The 24800-nt window shown below is 39.0% G+C and overlaps 1 protein-coding gene across 1 annotated transcript; it reads right to left on the bottom strand.

The window, feature by feature from the left end:
* Positions 1-387: 387 nt before the first annotated feature.
* Positions 388-24579, bottom strand: LOC121383721 (pneumococcal serine-rich repeat protein-like). Its single transcript, XM_041513817.1, has 11 exons — positions 24473-24579; positions 13563-15131; positions 13110-13357; positions 12055-12088; positions 8785-8828; positions 8169-8249; positions 7389-7474; positions 7002-7027; positions 5472-5539; positions 3669-3761; positions 388-780 (listed from the first exon to the last, which is right to left on the bottom strand). Exons 1-11 carry the CDS (start codon positions 24528-24530, stop codon positions 388-390), a joined length of 2700 nt encoding a protein of 899 aa, XP_041369751.1. The 5' UTR covers positions 24531-24579.
* Positions 24580-24800: the final 221 nt, after the last annotated feature.

Genomic DNA, 24800 nt, shown 5'->3' with positions numbered 1-24800 from the left:
CACAGACAGGATAGCACATACCACAGCCTATGATATACCAGTCGTGGTGCACTGGCTGGGACAAGAAATAGCCCAATGGGCCCAACCACTGATAAAGATCGATCCCAAACCGACGGTGCATCAAGTGAGCGCTTTACAACTGGGCTACATCCTTCCTCTACATTGTACGACCTATGTTTTTGACAGATAATACTACTATTCATACTGTATGTAATGTTCAATGAAATCCTTGCCCAAAGTATTTACCTTCACAGGTAGCAATAGCTGCACCTGTTTTGCATTATTTACACTCTGTAATTTACAACAAATTTTCTTTCACACTATTTTACATGAGATATGATCGTCACTGTTGCCAAAGATATTACCCGGTATGGTTTAACCACAAATTTAACTAGGTGAAACTTTTTTGATCGGTCCGGTTTTTTTCTCACCCAACACTTTGTTCCCAGAATCGTCCTGATTGACAAGCCTGCGGTCTGTTTTAAATGCTGTGTAAAACAGGGAGTCGAGGAGAGTTTTCTGAGTGTCCGACAGCTTGTGCCGAGGAATGCCTTTCTGGGCTAGCTGAACAAGCTCAGCTTTGGACTTGCAGTCGAATATTTTCAACAGGATTTCTAATTGGCTTTGAGTTCCTATAGGCTGTTCCTCTTCCTCTTCCTCTTCCTCGAACTCACTTGGTTCACTAAAATCTGCCATTTCAGTCTGCAGTGTAGTATCAATCTCCTCTGTTAGTGTTACATCATTGTCATCCATTGGCTCAGTCTTGATAATGTCATCTCCCTATCAACACAATAAAACATTTCAGTTTAAAAAAGACAAGCACTCTAATGACTGAGCTAGATCCCACTCCGACATATGAACCAAGCCCACTGACAAGCACTCTAGTGACTGAGCTAGATCCCACCCCGACATATGAACCAAGCCCCCGACAGCACTCTAGTGACTGAGCTAGATCCCACCCCGACCTATGAACCAAGCCCCCGACAAGCACTCTAGTGACTGAGCTAGATCCCACCCCGACCTATGAACCAAGTTCCCCGACAAGCATTCTAATGACTGAGCTAGATCCCACCCCGACCTATGAACCAAGCCCCCAACAAGCTCTCTAGTGACCGAGTTAGATCCCACCCCGACGTATGATCCAAGCCTCCAACAAGCACTCTAGTGACTGAAATAGATCCCACCCCGACATATGAACTAAGCCCCCGACAAGCACTCTAGTGACTGAGTTAGATCCCACCCCGACCTATGAACCAAGCCCCCGACAAGCACTCTAGTGACTGAGCTAGATCCTACCCCGACCTATGAACTAAGCCCCCGACAAGCACTCTAGTGACTGAGCTATGAACCAAGCCCCCGAAAAGCACTCTAGTGACTGAGCTAGATCCCACCCCGACCTATGAACTAAGCCCCCGACAAGCACTCTAGTGACTGAGCTAGATCCCACCCCGACCTATGAACTAAGCCCCCGACAAGCACTCTAGTGACCGAGCTAGATCCCACCCCGACCTATGGCTTTGAGTTAAGAGCTAGATCCCCCCGACAAAGCCCCACTCTAGTGACTGAGCTATGAACCAAGCCCCCGACAAGCACTCTAGTGACTGAGCTAGATCCCACCCCGACCTATGAACTAAGCCCCCGACAAGCACTCTAGTGACTGAGCTAGATCCCACCCCGACCTATGAACCAAGCCCCCGACAAGCACTCTAGTGACTGAGCTAGATCCCACCCCGACCTATGAACCAAGCCCCCGACCCCAGTGACAAGCACTCTAGTGACTGAGCTAGTGATCTAGATCCCACCCCGACCTATGAACCAAGCCCCCGACAAGCACTCTAGTGACTGAGCTAGATCCCACCCCGACCTATGAACCAAGCCCCCGACAAGCACTCTAGTGACTGAGCTAGATCCCACCCCGACCTATGAACTAAGCCCCCGACAAGCTCTCTAGTTACCGAGCTAGATCCCACCCCGACCTATGAACTAAGCCCCCGACAAGCTCTCTAGTGACTGAGCTAGATCCCACCCCGACCTATGAACTAAGCCCCCGACAAGCACTCTAGTGACTGAGCTAGATCCCACCCCGACCTATGAACCAAGCCCCCAACAAGCACTCTAGTGACTGAGCTAGATCCCACCCCGACCTATGAACTAAGCCCCCGACAAGCACTCTAGTGACTGAGCTATGAACCAAGCCCCCGACAAGCACTCTAGTGACTGAGCTAGATCCCACCCCGACCTATGAACTAAGCCCCCGACAAGCACTCTAGTGACTGAGTTAGATCCCACCCCGACCTATGAACCAAACCCCCAACAAGCACTCTAGTGACTGAGCTAGATCCCACCCCGACCTATGAACCAAGCACCCGACAAGCACTCTAGTGACTGAGCTAGATCCCACCCCGACCTATGAACCAAGCCCCCGACAAGCACTCTAGTGACTGAGTTAGATCCCACCCCGACCTATGAACCAAACCCCCAACAAGCACTCTAGTGACCGAGCTAGATCCCACCCCGACCTATGAACTAAGCCCCCGACAAGCACTCTAGTGACTGAGCTATGAACCAAGCCCCCGATGTAGACCTAGTGACTGAGTTAGCCCACCCCGACAACCCCCTCTCTAGTGACTGAGCTAGATCCCACCCCGACCTATGAACTAATGCATGGTCTTAGTTCAGAGTAGTGACAAGAGCTAGATCCCACCCCACCTATGAACCAAACCTATGTGACTGAGCTAGATCCCACCCCGACCTAGAACTAAGCCCCCGACAAGCACTCTAGTGACAGAGCTAGATCCCACCCCGACCTATGAAAACCTGACAAGACTCTAAGCTAGATCCCCCCCGACCTAATTAAGCAAAAAGACAAGCACTCTAGATATGACAAGAGCAAGCACTCTAGTGATCCTCCCACCCCGACCTATGAACCAAGCCCCCAACAAGCACTCTAGTGACCGAGTTAGATCCCACCCCGACCTATGAACTAAAACCCCCCCAAACACTCAGCACTCTAGTGACTGAGATTAGCCTTCACAAGCCCTACCTATGACCTATGAACTAACCCCCAACAAGCACTCTAGTGACTGAGCTAGATCCCACCCCGACCTATGAACTAAGCCCCAGACAAGCTCTCTAGTGACACGAGCTATTAATCCCACCCCGACCTATGAACTAAGTGAAAAGAAAACAAAGTCTCTAGTGACAGAGCTAGATCCTACCCCGACCTATGAACTAAGCCTCCGACAAGCTCTCTAGTGACAGAGCTAGATCCCACCCCGACCTATGAACCAAGCCCCAGCACTCTAGTGACAGAGCTAGATCCCACCCCAACCTATGAACTAAGCCCCCGAAAAGCACTCTAGTGACAGAGCTAGATCCCACCCCAACCTATGAACTAAGCCCCCGAAAAGCACTCTAGTGACTGAGCTAAATCCCACCCCAACCTATGAACTAAGCCCCCGAAAAGCACTCTAGTGACTGAGCTAAATCCCACCCCAACCTATGAACTAAGCCCCCGAAAAGCACTCTAGTGACTGAGCTAGATCCCACCCCGACATGTGTATTTTATAGAGCTGACCAACTTACCACATCGCTGCACAATGGACAGACCCAGTCTTGTATCCTAACGGTGGGCAATACTACACAGCTATCATGGTAAACCCCGTCACAGCTATTTGGTAAACCCCGTCACAGCTAGTGCACACTATCACCCGTCTGTCACCAACACTGGTGTAACATGTGGGACATTTTGCAAAATCAGTCTACAAAAGGAAGAAATAAATACCGACTATTGGATTGCAACATTTATTACATTTATCCTGCCATCGCTATATACAATGATAAGATAATTGTGATGACTAGATAAATGTCTATATTTACGGTTACAGATTAAAAATCATTTGCTTCAGTACAGTATATACAAATAATGTTTTGTGTCACGATAAAGATACAAAATCTACATATTTATTTATTTATGAATTAAAAGTTTAGAAATATTTTTTTTAAATGTCAAAATGTAGCTAGCGTCTTACTAAAAATGATGTCGTGTATCTTGAATGGCATTATACTGCATCGGACTGTTCTTATTGAACTACAGATTTTATTTTATTTTAATTAACATTAGTATTATTTATTAGTGAAAATTTATCTCGACCTTATAGAGGTGAATGAAGTTTAAAAAATAAATTAATAATTTAGATTTTTTAAAAACTGCATGACCTACCCTATTTTGTCCTGTTTTATCCTAAACTACACATGTATTGTCCCGTTTTCGCTTTTGCCAAAAAAAACCCATCCCCACCCCCTCATCCAGAGTGGGTAAGTAATTTAACAAACACAATAATGCATGGTCTTGTTCAGTGTATGTTGTAGTGAAATGTCACCAGGAACGGTGATGTCAGTTGCTCAAATAGTCTACAGGGCAATATATCCATTGTCAGATAGATATCAACAAATATATTGGCAAGAATTAACTTGTTAATTGATAGATTAAAAACAAGTATTATCTTGTACAGATATGAAACATTATACAAATGGCTACACACATTAAACAGGTCAAGCTGGCTCTGTTATTGTGTTCCCCGATTGCCAACATCCCTATCGCAAGTAAGCGAGGCATTAAATTAGAAGACAGTAGATAAATAAGACAAACACAGTAATTCAAAACATGACTGGGATTGTACTTCAGTTATACTAGCCTGTTAATTAATTGAGACTGGCGATTCACACCTTCGTTACCTTGTTTACATGTGTGAGAGTTTACTACTACGTTTTATTAAGGTTATTTCCTGTCCATGAAACTTTAAAGTGAAAAGAAAACAAAGTCTGTATCATGTGTATTGTTGTAATTGACATGTAGAAACTTCTTCTTACTGCATTTTATAGAAATCTGGTTCAAATTGAATATTAATATATACTTATTGATTTGTTTACATTATGCGATGACCAATTTTCGAATAACATTTATCAAACCTATGTCAGTGGAGGAAAAACATCATGAGCTAGCGGTGTTTTTTTTTATTTTTTATTATTGTGTTTTTTTAAAGCCACTAGCCCATTGGGTTAATGGTTTTGCAATTGTCACTAGCCCTGTGTTAAAAAGGACTAGCCCCGGACGTCTGCTAGTGGATTTGTCGAACTCTGACTTTGTCAAAAATCGGCCAATCTCCATGAAACTCAAACTTAATAAAGCTACACACAAAATGTTAGCTCAGTATCTTGAAGCATTGTGAAAAAAAGTATGGAAAACCATGTGGGACAGATGGACAAATGGATGGACAAACAATGAGAAAAAATCTATAGTTCCCTCTGGTTGGACCATCAGGGGACTAATAATATAGACACACACCCTTTGTGCAACAAGCTTAACCACAAATTCGAACCAGCATGAAATTGTTTATGTCCTCTGAGGTAAAGACTAACCAATAAAACAAATGCAGTCTTTTTGGCACAAGAATGAGATAGTCTAATACCTGAGTAGGGGCAGCTTCAAATGGTGATGATTCCACATCAGTAGAACTCTGCCGAACGCTGGAAATACCTGTATAGAGATAAGCATTACACAATTTCAGAGAATTACATTGTAGGCCTACTGTTGAACATTTCTCAGTCTTCTCAAAAGTAATATTAGCGTAAGCTAATGAAGTAAAAACAGAAAAATACACAAGATTCTTCAAAAGGAACGAATGAATGTATGTTTAATGACACCTCAACACAAAACACTATTGGGTGTTCTTAAAAAGATGCTTCCAGCTATTCAAAAGATGTTTCTGGATATTACGAACAACATGACTCAACCTGTCCATTGCCAAATTAGTCAGTTGCTAATTTTAATGCAAAGTGGCTACATTTAGTCTTTGGCTAATAAAACATTTCTCAAATTAATAATTTTCAAGAAAATACTCTATTTATCTGAAAATTGGCTAATCCAATATTCGTCCCAGTGTGAGCCCCAGAACTAGTCAGGAGTGTGAACTACATGTTAATATTCAGTTAATAAAACTACCCTACTGGTCATGTGTATTCATTGTCACTGTTAGTCCACGATGGTTATAATTTGTATAATAGGACAGTTAATGACAGAAGAGATCCTCCATATTTTATAACGTGTCACAAGACAATGAAGAAAATTTGATTCTTACTCATTCAGTAAGCAAAAATGTTAAAAGCACAGTGTGCGATTTTGAGGAGAGTCCGGGAGCCCGAGGCCCACAAAAATCATATAGGACTCTCTAGCTTGGCTAGCATACGAGTTCGCATAGCTCGTAAAAAATATTTGTACAAATTATACTGATTCTTCGAAATGACTCATTCAATGTATAGGTAGTACTATAACCAAATAACTTCCAGCTGGGTCAAAGTTCAAGGTGCAGCCAAATTTTAATAGAGAAGTGAACACCACAAGTGATTGGTGATAAATGTGAGTGTTGGTTGTAAAAATAATAGTTTCATTTGGGCAAAAAATGTATGCAATTTTATTTCATCTAGTACCACTGTGTCAGTCAAATAGCCTTGTGCTTGAAACATGTACGGGGTACCTGTTAAAAAAAAAGTCCTCGTATTTTGTGTGGAACTAGGGTAGTCATAGACGCTACCCATTATCTCAAAAATAAGCAGCTTGACCCCCATTTTTTTCTGACTCACTTTAAGGGTGAGGGTTGGTAGTATTTATATCTGTGGCGTTTATGTCAATTGATACGCTGCAGGTAGGAGTTTTAGCCACATGTTGTTATTGTCATCTATGGGATTTGATTTGGTAGTATACACCCTATATATCAAAATCCTGGGAAACTACAATCTTGAATAGCGATCTTTTCAATGATTTCATGCAAAACATTTAGTGTATCTTCTGTTCTACTGGAGACATGTGGTAGGGCTCACTGGGTTGGTGGCATGCTCTAAAGATTTGCAAACAGGAAGGACTAATGACACTTAACAATATTTAAACCATAATCACACACTGAAGTATAATCCAGTTTTTAACTGGAGTTTTTTTTACATACCTGGGCTTGTCTTTTTGGCCAGCAATCTGCAACATAAAACCAGATACCATCGTGATAAGTCATAAAACACCAACAGACAAATCAGTAGCTTTTATAATACCTTCAACAATATGACACCACCAGGATATTTTATTATAATCCTATTACAGGACACCTTGTAAAATAAAAAATAAAACTTTAAATTTGTTAAAGTATGAATATTAACTATGATATACATGTATGCAGCATCACACATTTGAAAGAAAGATTTTGTCAGTAACTAAATACTTGGCATCAGAGACAAATTCTTTAAAAGCCAAAGACAGAGAAAGAAGCCATCACAGTAGGATATTCAACAAGAACTAGATCAAAAAAGAAAATTCAAGCAGTATGCAAACTTCGACTGACCTCTTTCTGTTCTCCCGATCAGCAAACAACATGCATTTTTCTACTCTCTCTTTAGCTGAGCCAAGTGCTGGAATCTGCTGCAGCACCTGCAAGAGTGAAAACAGAAAGTGCAGAAAGATGTTAAACTTTGTTTTGTTTAACAACACCACTAGAGCACTCTGATTTGGTAATTATGACTCGTAGTCATCAGAGGAAACCCGCTATATTTTTCTGAATGCAGCAAGGGATCTTTTATGTGCACTTTCCCAGACAGGAAAGCACACACCACAACCTTTGATCAGTTGTGGTACACTGGTTGGAATGAGAAAAACCCCAATCAGTTGACTGAATGTGAGGTGATTTGATCCTGCGACATATGCTCCTGAGGTGAGCACTGAACTGACTGAGCTAAATCCTGCCCCTGCAGTCAGATAATGACAGAACATATTTCCAATAACATCCATTTAATAGTTTATTCTATGAAAAATAATTGCCACATTTACATTTGCTTTATAATACTCACGTGGCTTGAGTATAATTAGGGCAACTTGGTCTCCAGGGTTTGCCATATTTAATAGGTAAGGCACGTTTTCCATTAATGCGATTTTGCGTACAGTGCTTGGTACGAGTTTATCGATGTGCTACATATATGCAGTAACTTTTCCATGTACACATTTCCGAGTGGTCACATCATAATATAAGATGTTTACTAGCAGCCTAAAATTACACTTCAATGGATGTCAAATTTTCTATAGTAATCAACTGACAAGTATATAAATAGAAACTAAAATATCAACTTACTGAAGCGACTGCTTTTTGAAAATTAGGATGCTCTCTTACACCACTAAATGGGTAACGATGTCTTGCACAAAGTGATGTTTTCTGAAAGAAAAAGACAAACAATCTAATCAAAGACATCGAGACATACATTGTAACAGTATGTTGTCAGTAATACACTTAAGAATTGTCTATTATTTCTTTTACATTAATGTATGATAAAAAAAAAATCATCATCCGCAAACTGTGAATTGGTGAAGTCATTCTCACAAAGTTTGCAGATGATTTTTTTTGTTCATACCCAGATGAATGTAAAAGAAGTAACAGACACTCCTTATAATTAAATTTAAAACATAGCCTACTTACTAATAATAACAACAGCAAACGTTTATATTATATATAAATTATTTTTAGTCAATAAACAATAACATATCATCAGATAGGACGTTTCCTGAGCATGATTGCACACTTCCAATGTGAAGGACTACCAGTCTATATGAATGGGGGAAATACTATAGGCCAGAGGTTAAGTTAAAATGAAATGAAAATATTGATACTGAAGGGCAAACTATACATGTAAATACACAAATCAAGGTGACTGAATGAAAGATAGATTTATTAGATGTAACATAAAACTTACCATAAACTGTGTAGACTCTTGAGTTCCTGATGTAAAATAAACATCTGAAATTTGAAGAAGAAAAAAAAAATTCACAATAATACAAAATCAATTATTCATGAAAAACACAAGTGTAATATGCAATGACTATTTAATTACTTATTTCTCAATAAAGTACCTACAAGTACAACAGTTAGCTTTGTGACATAATGCACACTTTCTCATAGACTGGACAGCACACACCTCAACTTTCATAGTACGTGTAGGGCATTGGTTGAAATGGGGAAAGAATCCAGTGACCAGTGTACCTAATAAAAGAAATGTGTCACTCTAATCAAGACCTTGATGATATAGTGGTTAAGCCATCTGAATTAAAGCTGCTAGGTACTGGGTTCATGTCTCACCTGAGGCATTAAAGAATTGGTTTCAACTGAGCAAGTGCACCATTAGGCTCAATGTGGAGGTGTGTGCTACACATACACCAAGTTTCACCCACTACACGGGTTCCATTATGTGCCTCTCCCGAATGTATGACCCCAACTGAGATGATATTTTTTTGTGACCTTAACTTAAAGTGGTATTCTCCTACTAACAGTATAATATAAGCTACTAAATGTTTACGTATTTTAACAACAGCCAATGGGTTTTTTCAGTCCTTCCTTTCCCCGTAAAACATTTCTTTCTTTACTTGTAACTTCACTGATAACCCCATATGTTAACGTACATAATTATTTTTCATGTTTTATTTAACGACACACTCAACATTTTATTTATGGTTATATGGCATCAGACATATGGTTACGGACCACACATATATAAAGAGGAAACCCACTGTCACCACTTCATGGGCTACTCTTTTCGATTAGCGGCAAGGGATCTTTTATATGCACCATCCCATAGAAAGGATAGTACATACCACAGCCTTTGTTACACCAGTTGTGGAGCACTGGCTGGAACGAGAAATAGTCCAATGGGCCCACCGACGGGGATCGATCCTAAACAGACTGTGCATCAAGAGAGCGCTTTACCACTGGGCTACGTCTCCCCCCCCCCCCTCCCCCTTATAGCACAACTGCAAGGTAGTGATATTACGGTGCGCAACCCTGACTATAGGGTGTATACTACCAAATCAAATCCCATAGATGACAATAGTAACATATGTGGCTAAAACTCCTGCCTGCAACCTATCAACCGACATAAACGCCACGGATATAAATACTACCACCCCTCACACTTAAAGTGAATCAGAAAAAATTGGGGGTCAAGCTGCTCGTTTCTGAGATAACAGGTAGCGTCTATGACTACCCTAGTTCCGCACAAAATTCAGTATTAAAAAAATGCACTGTCTGAGGAAGGAAACACCAACATGACTGTACCTGTATGAAGTAACGACTTAATGTCCTGAACATTAGTGTTGGGAGGAAATCCTGTATGCTGGGTGTGGGTGTCTTCAAGTTACCAGGTGTGGGGATTTCAAATCCTTCGGCCATGCTGATTTTCATAATGAATCATCAAAACCATTGGCAGCCACCAATAATCCTGACTATATTTTATTTATAGCCTACTGTAGTTGGAGGTTTTAATAGTTGTGATATCTGGAATTATCATGCAGCTTTCACACATTTATATTTGATTAATTACTGGAAAAAACTATTTTTAAATGACAAAATTACCCAACATCTATTTTCTTGCATTATTTTCTAATCCAGATGAATACAATATGTATATTAGATGTATTCCTACAATCTGTAATCCAGCATTTTATTTAGCTAGAAACATTAGGTAATACAGCTTTAACAATAAAATAAATTATCCAAGGCAGATAATCAAATCTGAAAATTTTGGTTCTGAATATAGTATAAACTCAAAATGCTTTTCATGAGAGCTAACTAAGTGATTATTAAGAAGAAAAAAATGATCTGGAGATCTAAGTATATGTTTAACAACCTTATTGTTATGTACAAATAAGAACAGAAGGCACAATATTGACAACAAATTTAATTATGTTTTTGGTAAAGTTTTTCTTCAAATTTACTTTAAATTTTGCATAAAACTACAAATTTGTCTAAAATATAACTTAGCACCCTATAAATATGTCAAAATGACAATAAAAATCAAGTTCTTTACAAATTTGAGTTTTCAGAATTTCATACATAAAAAATTAACAATGTTAATGGAAACTAAAGACATTAACCCACTATTGGCACATGCTATTTTTAATATAAAAATAAAAATAAATTGCTATTAAAATCTTAGTTCAGGTTGCCTATATATAATACCATATTTAAGAGCAGTTGTATATGGCAAGTCAAATACCATGTAAAAAGAAATTACTGAAATCTTTACAGTATGAATTATAGGCCAAAACCAACTTTTCTTCAGTGCTAACTTTGATTCAAACTCCATTCAGAGCCATGTACAGAGATTATTGTCACGGTCAAGGTCAATGTGAACTTGCATGGTCGAATGATGGCTAATTAATCAACCAGTATAGTTTAATTAAATAAAATGACAAAATCATATTTTTTATTATGCACTGAATATGTGCTATAGGGTGTATACTACCAAATCAAATCCCACAGACAACAGTAACATATGTGGCTAAAACTCCTACCTGCAACGTATCAACTGACATAAACGCCACGGATATAAATACTACCACCCCTCACACTTTAAAGTGAATCAGAAAAAATTGGGGGTCAAGCTGCTCGTTTCTGAGATAACAGGTAGCGTCTATGACTACTGTAGTTCTGCACAAAATTCGAGTACTTTTTTTATACAGGTACCCCATACATGTTTCAAGCACAAGGCTACTTGACACATTGGTATTAGATGAAATAAAATTGCATATTTTTATTACCCAGATGAAACTATTATTTTTTACAATCAACACACTGACATTTATAACCAACCACAGGACTTGTGGTGTTCACTTCTCTATCAAAAGTTGGGTGCACCTCGAACTTTGACCCAGTCGGAAGTTATTTGGTTTAGTACTACCACTGCCATATTTGTTTCTGGGGTTAATAACCTATTTAATAAATAAATTAAAAAAAACCCCAGCTACTGGAGGTTAGAATGCTAACTCTTAAAGCAGCGTTCTCATTATGCAATTAGTTGCACCGACTTGTCGCATATGATTTGTCAACCTTGCAAAAATAATAACTTAAAAGACTAAAGTTGTTCCCATTTAGGTATTCTCACAGTACGATTCAATCACATTGTCACAAGTCGGTGTGACTAATCGTATAATGAGATGAACTGTTAATGTAAAGTTATAAAAGTACACACCTGTTTGTTTTTCATCCGAGCTTCTTGTCTTCCACTAATAAAAGTAACAAATAACAAAATAAAATATTAGTTTAATGGATATCAGACCAGTGATAACAGTATCATTTCATTAAAGGCAATTAAGTAATGACTATTTAATGGCTTAGAATTCTGCAGTGTTATCTGAAACTTCAAATACTTTCATGCCACAAATTACCTCAAACCTTACTTCTTTGTAATTTAAAATATTAAGCCTGTTGCACTGAATTTATACATATTTAAGACAAATTTTAAACATTTGTGGCCGAATTTACAAAGCATGTGTAACTACATACATTTACAATACTTAAACTCCTGCATTTAAACAAAACAGGCTTCGTAAATTCGGCCCTTGATGTCTAAAGTATGATTATATTGTGATAGTGATTTCCCTAGAAATTTGGCAAGGCATAGTAGACCACACTTTTGTGCATTTTCAACATTTTCGGGGCACTTTGTTTTTCATTAAAAATATACAAAAATTTATTGAAATAAAAATTAATGTAATTTATGTGCTTGCTTTAATAAATGAATGGCAAAATGTATTTTAAAAGGCATACTTTATTAATTAATAATACCTTTTTGGGTGTTTTATAAAGGCAATTTTAGAATTAATTACTGAAAAAACCTCGTTTAATCTCAGGGCAGCATGGCACTGATTAAGGCAAGATGGCGCTAGACTATTGAGGCATGGTGCTGCACCATGCTAAAACAAGCTAGGGAAAACACTATGTGACTTTGGTCAACAGAGAAGAAACATGCTTCCACCATATAGGTTACTCTTACCAATAAAGCAGCAAAAGATTTTTTTATATGCACTGTACCATAAACAGGACAATACATACCATGGCTTTTGATATACATGTCATAAGGCACTAGTTAGTCGAAATAGGGAAACAAAAAAAAAAATTCCATCAAGAGCATTCGATCCTTCGACCCACTGCACCTCAGGCGAGCCTCTACCACTAAGTTACATCCCACAACATCAGCACTGCTGAATGTCGAGGATTGAACATTTCAGTGCTGAATATACGTACAATTTGGGAAGATGATTCTGTGACATCACCATCCCATGAAAATGGTGTCATGGTAATTTGGCTTGTTGTCGCCTGGACAACACTCTCTACATCTTTGGGGTTCTTGCCGGCTGCAGCAGCAGCAGCAGCAGCATCAACATTCTTCTTGACAGGTTCCACAAAGGTACGTCTGCCTATATGGATACGTCGCTTCTCTACAACTTTTTTAACTACATCACCAGATCCTTTTGATTCAACAGCTTTTTTAGCTGAAAAATAGAACACACTATTTAATGCATACACAGTAACTTCAAATGTAGGTACATGACATGTCTAAGCAACACTAAAGAAGAAAACGGTTGACATGCAGATCATTTTCAAATACGTGAATTTACAGAAAACAGGTCATCCACAATGTGACGAGACTGATCAAACATTTATTCTTAACTGATTTCAAAAATATTATAAATTTACCCATTTTCTGCTGGGTGCCAAGAATATTTTCAGTGGTCTGAATGCTGCGTTTTGTGCCATGCTTGCCGTTAGCTTCAGGTGTTGAAGAAGGGCGATCTCTAACTCTTTTTACGTTCGAACTACAGGTTGATGCTGAAACAGTTGTATTTGACATAACACGTTTACTGCTACATGTATTTACTGAGACTACAGGTAGCTTCACATCAGATCGTTCAAGTAAAACATATGGAACTGACTTCTGAGAAAGCTTTCCACCAAGTTGTGTTTGAGAACCTGCACTGCTTGAGGGAACTGAAGGAACTTTTGTGCGAGAACACCTGCCTTCAATGTTTGTTTGAGAGCCAGCAACTGAGGTCTTTGTTTTCGGAAGACGGTCATGACTAATGTTCGTTTGAGGAGCAGCACTAGGTGTTGCGGTAGGAACCGACTTATCTGGTGTCAGAACATGATGATCACTGGCAGTGTTTGTTTGAGAGGCAGCAGAGGAAGTAGACACTGAAGTATCAGATGATGAACAATAGTGAAAGTCTGTCTGTGACATAGCACTTGTGGTGGACACTGGTGTGGCTGATATTGGACAATAGTCAGTATTCGTCTGCGACATAGCATTTGTGGTGGACACTGGTGTGGCTGATATTGGACAATAGTCAGTAATCGTCTGTGACATTGCACTTGTGGTGGACACTGGTGTGGCTGATATTGAACAATAGTCAGTATTCGTCTGAGACATAGCATTTGTGGTGGACACCGGTGTGGCTGACGTTGGACAATATTCATCGTTCGTCTGAGACATAGCACTTGTGGTGGACACAAGTGTTGCTGGAGTTTGAGATGAAGCACTTGCAGTGGAAACAGGCAAACCTGCAGACAAAGAACGATGTCCATTAATGTCAGTCTGTGAAGCTGCACAAGCTGTTGGACTGGCTGCTAAAGGATAGTCGGTGTGCGTCTGTGAGGCAGAACTGACTGTTGAAACATGGGTAGCTGGCATCAGAGAACTGTCCTCATCATTCAGCGTCTGGGACCCTGCATTGACAGTACAACCCAGTGGCCCTGGTGTCAGGGCAGAGTCATGGTCAGTGTACGTCTGTGAAGCTGATGACACTGTACACAGACAGACGTCAGTGTTGGTTTGGGTGGCAGCACTGCCTGTTGACACCGATGAACCTGCAGTCAAAAAGCTGATGCCCTCACTGTCCGTCTGTGTAGCAGAAGAGTTGGTAGACACAACTTGAGGAACCAGATGTTCTGTTGATTTATGATGTGATGGAAATGAATCTGAAAGTTCTTCATGCAATGAGGAATTACTGGTTTTTCTCATCTTGCCAGGAATTGTCTTCCGAGAAGTCTTGAATGCCTTAGTACAGTAACTTTCACTCATGAAATCACCACTTTTCTGAAGAAGCTCACTGATCACAAATCTCTCCTTCTTGTAGTTGTCAATTTCCAAGGCAAGGTAGCCGCTGACATCCACACACTGGTCGAAGTCTAAATATTCTCGACATAACTTCTGAACTGCCTCCAGCAAAGATGTGAAGAACTCAACAGAGTACTGCTTAGCCATTGTGACTGTAAATATACAAAGACAATTCAAATATTAGTCAGGCAATTTAGAAATCTGTGTACAATGTAGTCCAAGTGCCGACTTCATTATTCTCAATGACTGCTTCAGGTGTCAAATGTTAGCATCTACTCAATGTGCGGGCAAGAAATAATAATAGTTATTATTATGCTCTCTATCCAATTCCAATGCCTAGTTTATGTTACTTTCAAATCAGGGCTAAACATATGTGTGAATCTCCGAATAACATTCGCACAAGCATAAAACATCCGAATATATTTGGATTCGCATGAAATATTTCCACAAATTGATTAAATTGAATAATCAGTGAGTAAAAAGTTCCACAGAATGCTGGTCAACTCGTCCCAAAACCAACTCACTCCCTACCAACTCGCCCCCAGCAGTTGGTAAACATTCCTATTTTTATGGCAATAAACACTCATGATCCAGGGTTGAAAATTAACTTAAAAACCATGGTCGCCAGCAGGGCCAGTTGAAGAAAACTCTTACCGGCCCTTCTCAAATTCAACTAACCCTTCAATTATCACATTGAAATTGACCATTAGAATGTTCTTCGTTAAATAATAACCATGTACTTACCGTATATAGTCCGTTTGCATCAAAAAGAAACAGATAATAAATAAATCTATAAAGTTAAATTTCATATAAAAAAACATGTTATTGAGCTTTAAACCCATACCATTTGAAATTAACAAAAATTGAAAAAATAAATATATTATAAATAAAAATGTTTCTGTACAAAGTAGCATTAAATTATACACAAATTAAATATCATTTTTAATACAGCTAGGTGAAAACAAAATGCTAGAACAGCCAAGGCAAGTAAAATATAATGCAGAAAGAACTAAAGGTACAACTGTGCGTGCTTTAGTAAACTAGTCTTGGTGTGGCAGTCTTCTTTGTGGCAATCCAAGAGGGATGAAATTTCCAGTAAACAATTACCTCGGGAGTGGCTGTCTTCCAATAGATGAGGCACTAGAGATCATTAGAATCATCCACTATTTTGCCAAATGCTCATTCGACTCTGAATTGTGCAGAGATACGGCCCTGGTCATGTATGGCGGTTTTGTTGTTCAGAGTACACTGGCTTTTCCTTCAATTGCTTTGAAACATGTATGCATCAGAGAAGAAGATTTAACCTATGCAGTTTGATGGTAATTTTACTTGTAAAGAATTTTCTTTTTAACTTGGACTGGTATTGTTTCCTCAAACTGTTTAGTTTGAGATGGTATGGGTTTGAAACTTAATAAATTAAAATGTTTTTATATGAATTTTATCTTTATTCATTATGAAGTTACAGGTCAATTCATTGATTCCCTGTGTCTCTGTTTTAATTTAGATATTTAAATGCTACAGTAGTAGGCAACTAATAAAATAAATGTCGAAAGCAAAATAAATCTGTGAAAAAAACACGTACCAAAATCTTCAGCTGTCAGATCTGTAGTTCGCGTAAGCACAGACTTAGAGTGTTTTGTCACATTCGATTCAGTTTCAGTGCGTTTGTTTTTTCCAACTGGCATCATATTCACCAGACCCCAAAATCGATGGTCCCCCAGTGGACTATCTTTGTAAAAATTCTTAGTTGCCCGTAGCCATTCCAGGTGACTGCTAATTTTCAACCCTGATGATCCCCAAGACAGCGACGTCTGTAATCAGGGTTCGAAACGGCCTGTGGCCAGGTCGCCAAATGCGACCAATGTCCTGTTTGGGCAACTTAATTATTAAAAAATATTGGCGTTGGTCGCCCAAATAATATTATCTTCTTTAGAGCTATAACATATGAACAACTATTCATATTTGTATTCCACATTTAAATCTTGCTCGTGGTTCGCTTACCATAATTTGCCAACATGTATTAGGCTATTATTTTTGGGCCACCATATTTTTTGGAGAGTTTCGAGCCCTTGTAAAATGCTGTCATTTAACCAATTATATTTATAAATTAGTCAATCTGGGAGTATAAAACGCATGATCAAACTGGATAAAACAATCACTGATTATTAATTCTGATATCAAGCAAAAGTATATTTAATTTGTTTTGTGAAAGGGCATTTTATGTCCATGAGGAATATGTACATATATTACGACCAGTTTTAATAAGACCCACAAATGGTCGTAACACTAGCAGGGTTTCACAGCAATATTAACAAATACAATGCAGGGCTCGAACTTAAGAATTTGTCTCCCACAGCAATTTTTAAAGGTCCAAGTTTATCAAAAACGTAACTCACTATTGTTTGGTAACTACGCCGCGGTGGGGTGGGAGGGGGCGTTTGTTACAAAAACATTACATAAATTTAGAGGGGTACCCGGGAGTGGTCTCAGCATTACTGGTATAAAAAATATTTATTTAGAGTTTTATTGTCCCTTGCAATTTTGCGCATTTGAAATATGACTAAATACAGCAAAATAACCTTTTAGTCATATTTATTTGCGGTAAAATTAACTTTAAAATTTTTTTTAATTTTAAGTAAGGATCGAGGCTCAAAATTGCAATCAGTGAAAAAAAATTAAGTTCAAGCCATGTTGTTAGTTTGTTTACTGTCCGAAGTTAGTTTCTCTTTCCGATAATCTACCTAAGCAGGTCATAATTTGTAATTTTTATTTATTTATTTAGGGGCCGTTCAAATATTACGTAACGCTATTTTTGTCAAAATTAGACACCGACCCAACCCCTTGTAACGCTAGACCATACACCCCCAAAATATTATGTAACACTCGAACACACAGACAAAGCAACGTGGCAATGTTTATACCCATGTGTACTACGAAGACGTCATTAAAGTGACATATTGCTGTACGATAAAAAAAACCGCGGGTTTTCACGTGCGCCATTTTAATTGATCAGCATCATGGTTGACAAAGAAAAATTATACCAGCTAGACCCTGAATCCCGAGAATCTCCTTGGGAAAAAATATAAATACAATATAGCTTGATTTATAATTGTTTTGGTTTACATTTACCTCTAAAAGTCTACATTATTTATTGTTGTCATGGCATGGCACGGTTAAGAAAAAGCAAAATTGTGTTATGTAACGCTGTTCAATACATCCACCCCTTGTAACGCCACATAATGCTTGGACTTACACCCCCCTAAGTATTATGTAATATTTGAATGGCCCCTTATTTATTTATTTATATATTTATTATTAATAATTTTTTATTAGTACTGTAGGGGGCAATATTACGCTATTCATATGTCTATGGAAAACGTACACAAAAGGGTCCGCTAGATTCATATATACTCCCCACCCTCCAATTTAGAAAACGCACTGTTCGTACGTACAGTACTTAATATGTATTCCTCCTGTTCCAGATGGTTCGGTAATATGGATCAATCGAATACTTATTTATACATTTTTTCTGTGAATATAGCCAGCCCTCGCTATACACAGCCGTTGTATATATAGTCACATCGTATATAAGCAATGTTTAGTTCAGAGTATTCTTTTAAAATGTAACAATTCCTATCCCAAGTCAGCTGTTATGGCATATTTTGCATATAATGAATTTGACACGGTGGAAAATGAAGGTGTTTGCAACTGGGTGTTTGTGATCCAGATGTTAAGATGGGGTTTTTTTTTGCATACGATTAACAATAAATTTACCTATAGATGCAAATGCCTAACTATTCGAGACTGTCAACTTTTAACATGATTCTGTTACTAAAATAAATTAATGTATAAGCTTATTATCATTCAGTACATGTTTTTATTAATTTTTAATAACTTTATTTTCATTGTTGTTTTCTTCTATTTGCCCTACGTCACAGCGGACGGTCAAACGTTCTCATTAAACGATCTTGTTTTGACAATGCTGTTATTCGCGGAATGCCCATCACGTGACTCAAAATAGTACGTCACACCTCTGCTTTCCAAATAGCCGTTATTCTTTCTCTGAAGTATGGACCATCGTATAATTCAATTATTTTTTTTATAAAATATCAATAATAAGTGGAATATGCTGGTTATGTAGATGATTCAATTAAGTACTTTTAGGTACAAATCAAATGTATATATTGTCATATAATACTTTGTTGTGTCAATAATTAGGTAAAGCATCCGTGATTGAGCGCCTTTAAAACGTACGATATAAGGAATATATATACTCTTCAAAAGAAGAAACGCAAGACCACATTGTCGTAACATTTGGAGAATTGATTTAATTATTGAATGGTGAGTCCGATAAATACCAAATGTTGCAGGATTGTTCACAATTCACTCTAGTCCATTGTGAGTAAGTGATAGGACACACCACCAAGGTCAAGGTCATCTGGAGTCAATACCGGGTGTGGCCTCCGCGTGTGTTGACAACTGCCTGGCACCGCCTGCCCATTGAAGCAACCAGAGTACGGATGAGGTCCCGGGGGATGGTGGCCCACTCGGCCTGCAAGGCTGCTGCCAGCTTGGGCAGGGTCTGGGGCTGTGGTTGTCGCTGTCGGAGGCGTCGGTCCAACTCGTCCCATAGATGCTCAATTGGGTTCAAATCTGGTGATATCGATGGCCAAGGAAGGACATTAATGTTGTTGTTCTGTAGGAAAGCCGTTGTGAGACGTGCTGTGTGAGGCCTGGCGTTGTCATGTTGGAACACTGCGTTGGCGTTGGCCATAACTGGAACGATGTGTGGCCGGAGGATCTGGTCAATGTAGCCCTGTGCATTCAGGTTGCCCTGCACGTGGACCAGGTCAGTTCTGCCAGTGTGTGAGATGGCTGCCCACACCATGACACTACACCCGCCGAATCTGTCCACTTCCTGCACGCAGTTTGCCGCATAACGTTCACCACACCGCCTATACACGCGACATTGACCATCATGACGTCGGAGTAGAAATCGGGACTCGTCACTGAACCATACCTGTCTCCATCGCAGTTGAGGCCATTGTCGATGAATCTGGCACCACTGCAGTCGGAGTCGACGGTGTTGTGGTGTTAAGATGACACCTCGAACTGGACGTCTGGCACGAATTCCTACCTCACGTAGGCGGTTCCGTACGGTCTGGTCGGATATCCTGCGCAAACCTGGTATTGCTGCGGCTGTGGAGGTGGCAGTAGTCAATCGTTCCCGAAGGTGGCGTACCCGGATGTAGCGGTCCTGCCCGGGGGCAGTGACCCGTGGTCGACCGGATCTAGGGAGGTCACGTGTTGATCCATGTTGCTGTTAACGGTCCCACAGTCTGGAGATGGTGCTTGGGGACACATGGAATGCCCTGGCAACGGCCTTTCTGGATTCGCCTGCGTCTAGTCGGCCGATGGCATTGTTTCTCTGCGGTTCACTGAGACGTGGCATGTCCTGGATTGTCAACTGTCGGCCAGATACAGAGGCCAGGCAAGCGAACACCCTGCACTTTTATACTGTCGGTGTTCATGTTGCACATGCAGACGACGCACGTGCAGTGGTGACATGGTTTGCACGTGGCTGCGTTTTTGCAAATATTCACATTTTGGAACTTTATTGTACAGTAGCTGCGTTTTATCGAATGTAACCGTGGGAATGTGTTTGGGACATGCAATGACCTTATATTCACAAAGCATGAACCGGTAGGAAACATAAAATCGGAGTTATAACCCATTTGTACCCTTTTGCGTTTCTTTTTTTGAAGAGTATATTTTTGACAAGTATCTGTATTGAATTTTGTCAGCAGACATTGTGACAATCATGTGACTCCAATAACTAGATAGCAGTACAGCTGATGACAGACAAAAATAGTTTTAAAATAAAGTTTTCTTTCAAATTAGTCTTTGAAAATAATAGAAAAAGGGTCTACTCCTTGCTCATGATATCGCAGCATTTACATTTTTTGCGGTTTAGCACGCGCAACACCACCTGGTGGCATGTTTATTATTAAAAATGTGATGACAGACAACACATTGTTTTGCCCGTTAACAAATTTGAAGAAATGTCAAAATTGTGGGTAAGTGTTCATAGTTTTACTGTTTGGTCATAAAATAACAGTGTGATTTTACTGACAGACACCCCAATGCTTATGAATAGCCCCAGTACTTAACATACACACATACAATTCTGCTCTGACAGCTATCCGACTGTTGTCTGGTTGTTGACAATCAAAACGAGGCTATATACGGTCACAGTGTTACTATATTTAGAACGCATAACCTCTAGAAAAGTATATGGAAACATCTAAGGGCCATGCATACGCGTGTATATTTATTAGCAATTTAAATAAAACTTTTAATATGTTCTATTCTTGGTTTTACTTGATAAATATTGATTATGTAACTGTTTCAAGAATCTTACTAATATTGCTTGGTAGTATTTTTAAATGCCCACACTGTCTTGCAGAAGAATAATAATTAATATTACCGACTTTTCCATTGGAAAATGTAAATATTTTAGTACAAATGAAAAACGAAACGTTTTAAGTTGACTTTTCTTCGTATTTGTGTTGAAGATTGTTTACTAGACATTACTACAACAGGGTTGAAAATTAATATGAAAACCATGGTCGCCAGCAGGGCCAGTTGAAGAAAAATCTTACTTGCCCTTCTCAAATTCAACTAGCCCTCCCAATTTTAACTGTACAGCCAAATTCAAAACTAGAATGTTCTTTGTTGAACAGTAATCATGTGCTCATCGTATGTAGACCGTTTGCTTCAAAAGGAAACCGATAAATTGGCATGCAACTTCATAATGTATAAAGTTAAAATTCATATAAAACATATTAAAAAGTGTTAAACCCATAACTCAAATAACACTTTTCGAAAAAAGAAATTCAGTATAAATAAAACTCATTTTAATACAGGGGTGAAGACAAAATGCTAGAACAGCCAAGCTAGGTATGCAGCTTGACTTGCATTGCCTCTGAAGTAAAAAAAATAAAAAAATAATGCAGTACAAAGAGAATAACAGCAGAACTGCGTGCTTTAGTATATATAAAACTAGTCTGGGTGGCAGTCCTCTTTGTGGCGATGGCAGAGGTATGAAATAAATTTTGTGCCGATATCTTGGGAGTAGCTGTCCTACAGACGAAGCAGACACGTTTGATTTGGATATTGTAAATGCTAGTAGGCTACTAATAAAATAAATATCCAAAGAAAAATAAATATGTGACAAAAAAACCCAAAACAAACAAACAAAAACAAAAAAATTCCCCCAAAATATATGATGTATCATATTACAAAGCATAAAGCATGTGCTGAATTGTTAGTGTGAGTTTTTGTCCTAGAATAATGTAAGCTAATTAAATATGGTTCCTTTTTACCATAGTTCACTGAATAACACTTGTCAAATAGTAGCTCTACTAAATAATTATGGTGTATCCAGTCCATTCCAATAAGCCGACAACTTCCAGATTTAAAAAATATATATATGCAATGTCTTCGATACGTTTTGAGCTCTATTTTCAGAAAGACCCAGCCCAAAGCCACAGAAGCCGAGTCAAAATATAGAACATGTTCTGTGTCTTCTGCTTCTGTAGTTCGCGCCAACACAGAGGCGGTGTGTTTTGTCACATTCAATTCAGTTTCAGTGTATTTTCTTGTTTAACTGGTATCATACATGCCAGACACTAAAATCGATGTCGCCTAACGGACTACCTTTCTAAAATTCTCTGTCGCCTGTAGCCAATAAAGGTCGCCACTGCCGACTGCTAATTTTCAACCCTGCTACAAATGTGTTTACAAAAAGAGCAATTTTTGACCTGTGCAGTCCACCATATTGTAACGTTTGCTATGGTGTACTTCCATCAACTGTTTTAATGTTAGAACTGCATTTATTTGTCAACACAATGGCATGAACATGATGCAGATATAGCAAAAATTGCAACCCAAGTATATTTACCTTCAAATATCAGTCCTTGGTTTTTGAAAATTATAGGCGAGTGGAAAATCGCACACCTCAATATGCTAAGGCGAGTGAAAAATCACTTTCCAAAATAAATAAAATAGGCAGTGTAACTCCGATTGGATTTTGACTGTTAAGTCTACAAAATTGTCTATTAAACCAGTATTTCCCAATTTGTTCAACAAAGAGAAATACCAGTTTAAAAACTGTATGGAAGCCACTGCCATGTTTTTAATAAAAGGACCTTCCTATCAGCTAAATGAGCTATGAAAACTGTTGATTTTTGTGAACAGTGGAAATAAATATACCAATCTATTTTATGTGCGCCGTTTGTTCAGTGTAACGTGCGCTGTTTTTCACACTCGTCAAACTGAAATTATGTGCGCTGTATGAGCGCGATCACATCCGCACACCTTAAAAAGCAAGGTCTGATATATGTTAGTACATTTCTTTATTTCTTCCAAATAGTTAAGTATCGCGATATCGTGGTACCCCAGTATACTAAGAAATGCACCATGATCATGCAGGGGTAGAATTAAAAAAAATTCTGGGCAAGGCCATTTTGGCTTTGGGTTTGAGGAAATTTTTTGGGCACCAAGGCCAGTCGGCAGGGCACCAAGGCCACTTTCTGTAAAGTTTTCACTGATGCGAGTGAGAGATGAGGTTCCCTGCGCAGAACAGTCTTTATAGAGCGCCTGCGCAGTTACTTCTCGGCGACCACGTGGTTCTCGGATCTGTGGCTTGTAAACAATAACAATATGGCTGCGCCCATCGAAATTGCGTGTCTGAGAGTCGGCAATAATTTCTTTGGATTTCTGTTCTTATGGACGAATACATGGCATGTGACAAATGCTGCAAAGTTCAATTTAGTTGGTACCAGGCATGAGAAGGTACCAGGCACTAGGGAATACAAGGAAGGCAACCACGGCTACTTATGGCCGTGGACACGGTCCAATTTATCGGGGCACAGCGTCCAGTAACGAGGGCACCTACAGCAATAGCCGTAGTGCCGTGGGCCAAAATCGATCCCTGATCATGACCATGTTCATGAATGGGATAGGTTCAATCTTGATTTCTTTGCTCCTTTTAACCTAATTTTTACGAATATTTTTATGAATATGACAAGTCAATGACCGTAGAAATCTCTAAAGGTGTGTTTTGTAGCGCGCACCCACCGAAACAGGTCCCTCACTGAAACAGGTCAATGGACGATACTGTTAAAACTTAAACCAAACTGAAATCATTTACCATAAAAAAACACCCCAAGAAAAACCTTTTGTAGGAGGATGGGACGGGCTATAGTTGGTAACATTTTGTGGGCGAGCTGACCAAACAGTTTGTGAGCGAAATGACCTGCTCCCATTTTCTTAATGGCATCAGACTTATTTTCCCCGTTTGTGGTTCTTGGAGTTAAACAATTACACCAACCACCAAAGCATCATAAAACAAAATAATATTAGACTATACTTTAAAAGAAATAAAAACAATGCGTAAACAATACTAAATGGCAAATTAACTAGTTCTTACCAAAGCAATACAAAGACGTGGAGCTTTGTTTATAACACTGCAAAGTGTCACTAATCATAAAAGATCTCACTCCTCAGTTTTAGTTTACGTCACTTACGTAGACTTACTTTGTCATTTCTATAGCTGAACACAACGCAGCTCGTCGATCTCGCCCAACGTCTATCTCGCCAAGTCGTAAATCCCATTTCCTATTGGACGAAGTCGCCGTACATATTATATTTAAATGGAAAGGATAAACAATGCTTAAAATTTTTATATGACTAAAATTAATTAATGTATAGACTTATTCTCATTTAGTGTACTCAATATTCTGATATTTAGTGTACCC

The sequence above is a fragment of the Gigantopelta aegis genome, chromosome 10 (assembly GCF_016097555.1).
Source record: "Gigantopelta aegis isolate Gae_Host chromosome 10, Gae_host_genome, whole genome shotgun sequence".
NCBI lineage: Eukaryota > Metazoa > Mollusca > Gastropoda > Neomphalida > Peltospiridae > Gigantopelta > Gigantopelta aegis.
Note: the sequence above shows the minus strand (reverse complement) of the source record. Positions and strands in the feature narration are given on the sequence as shown.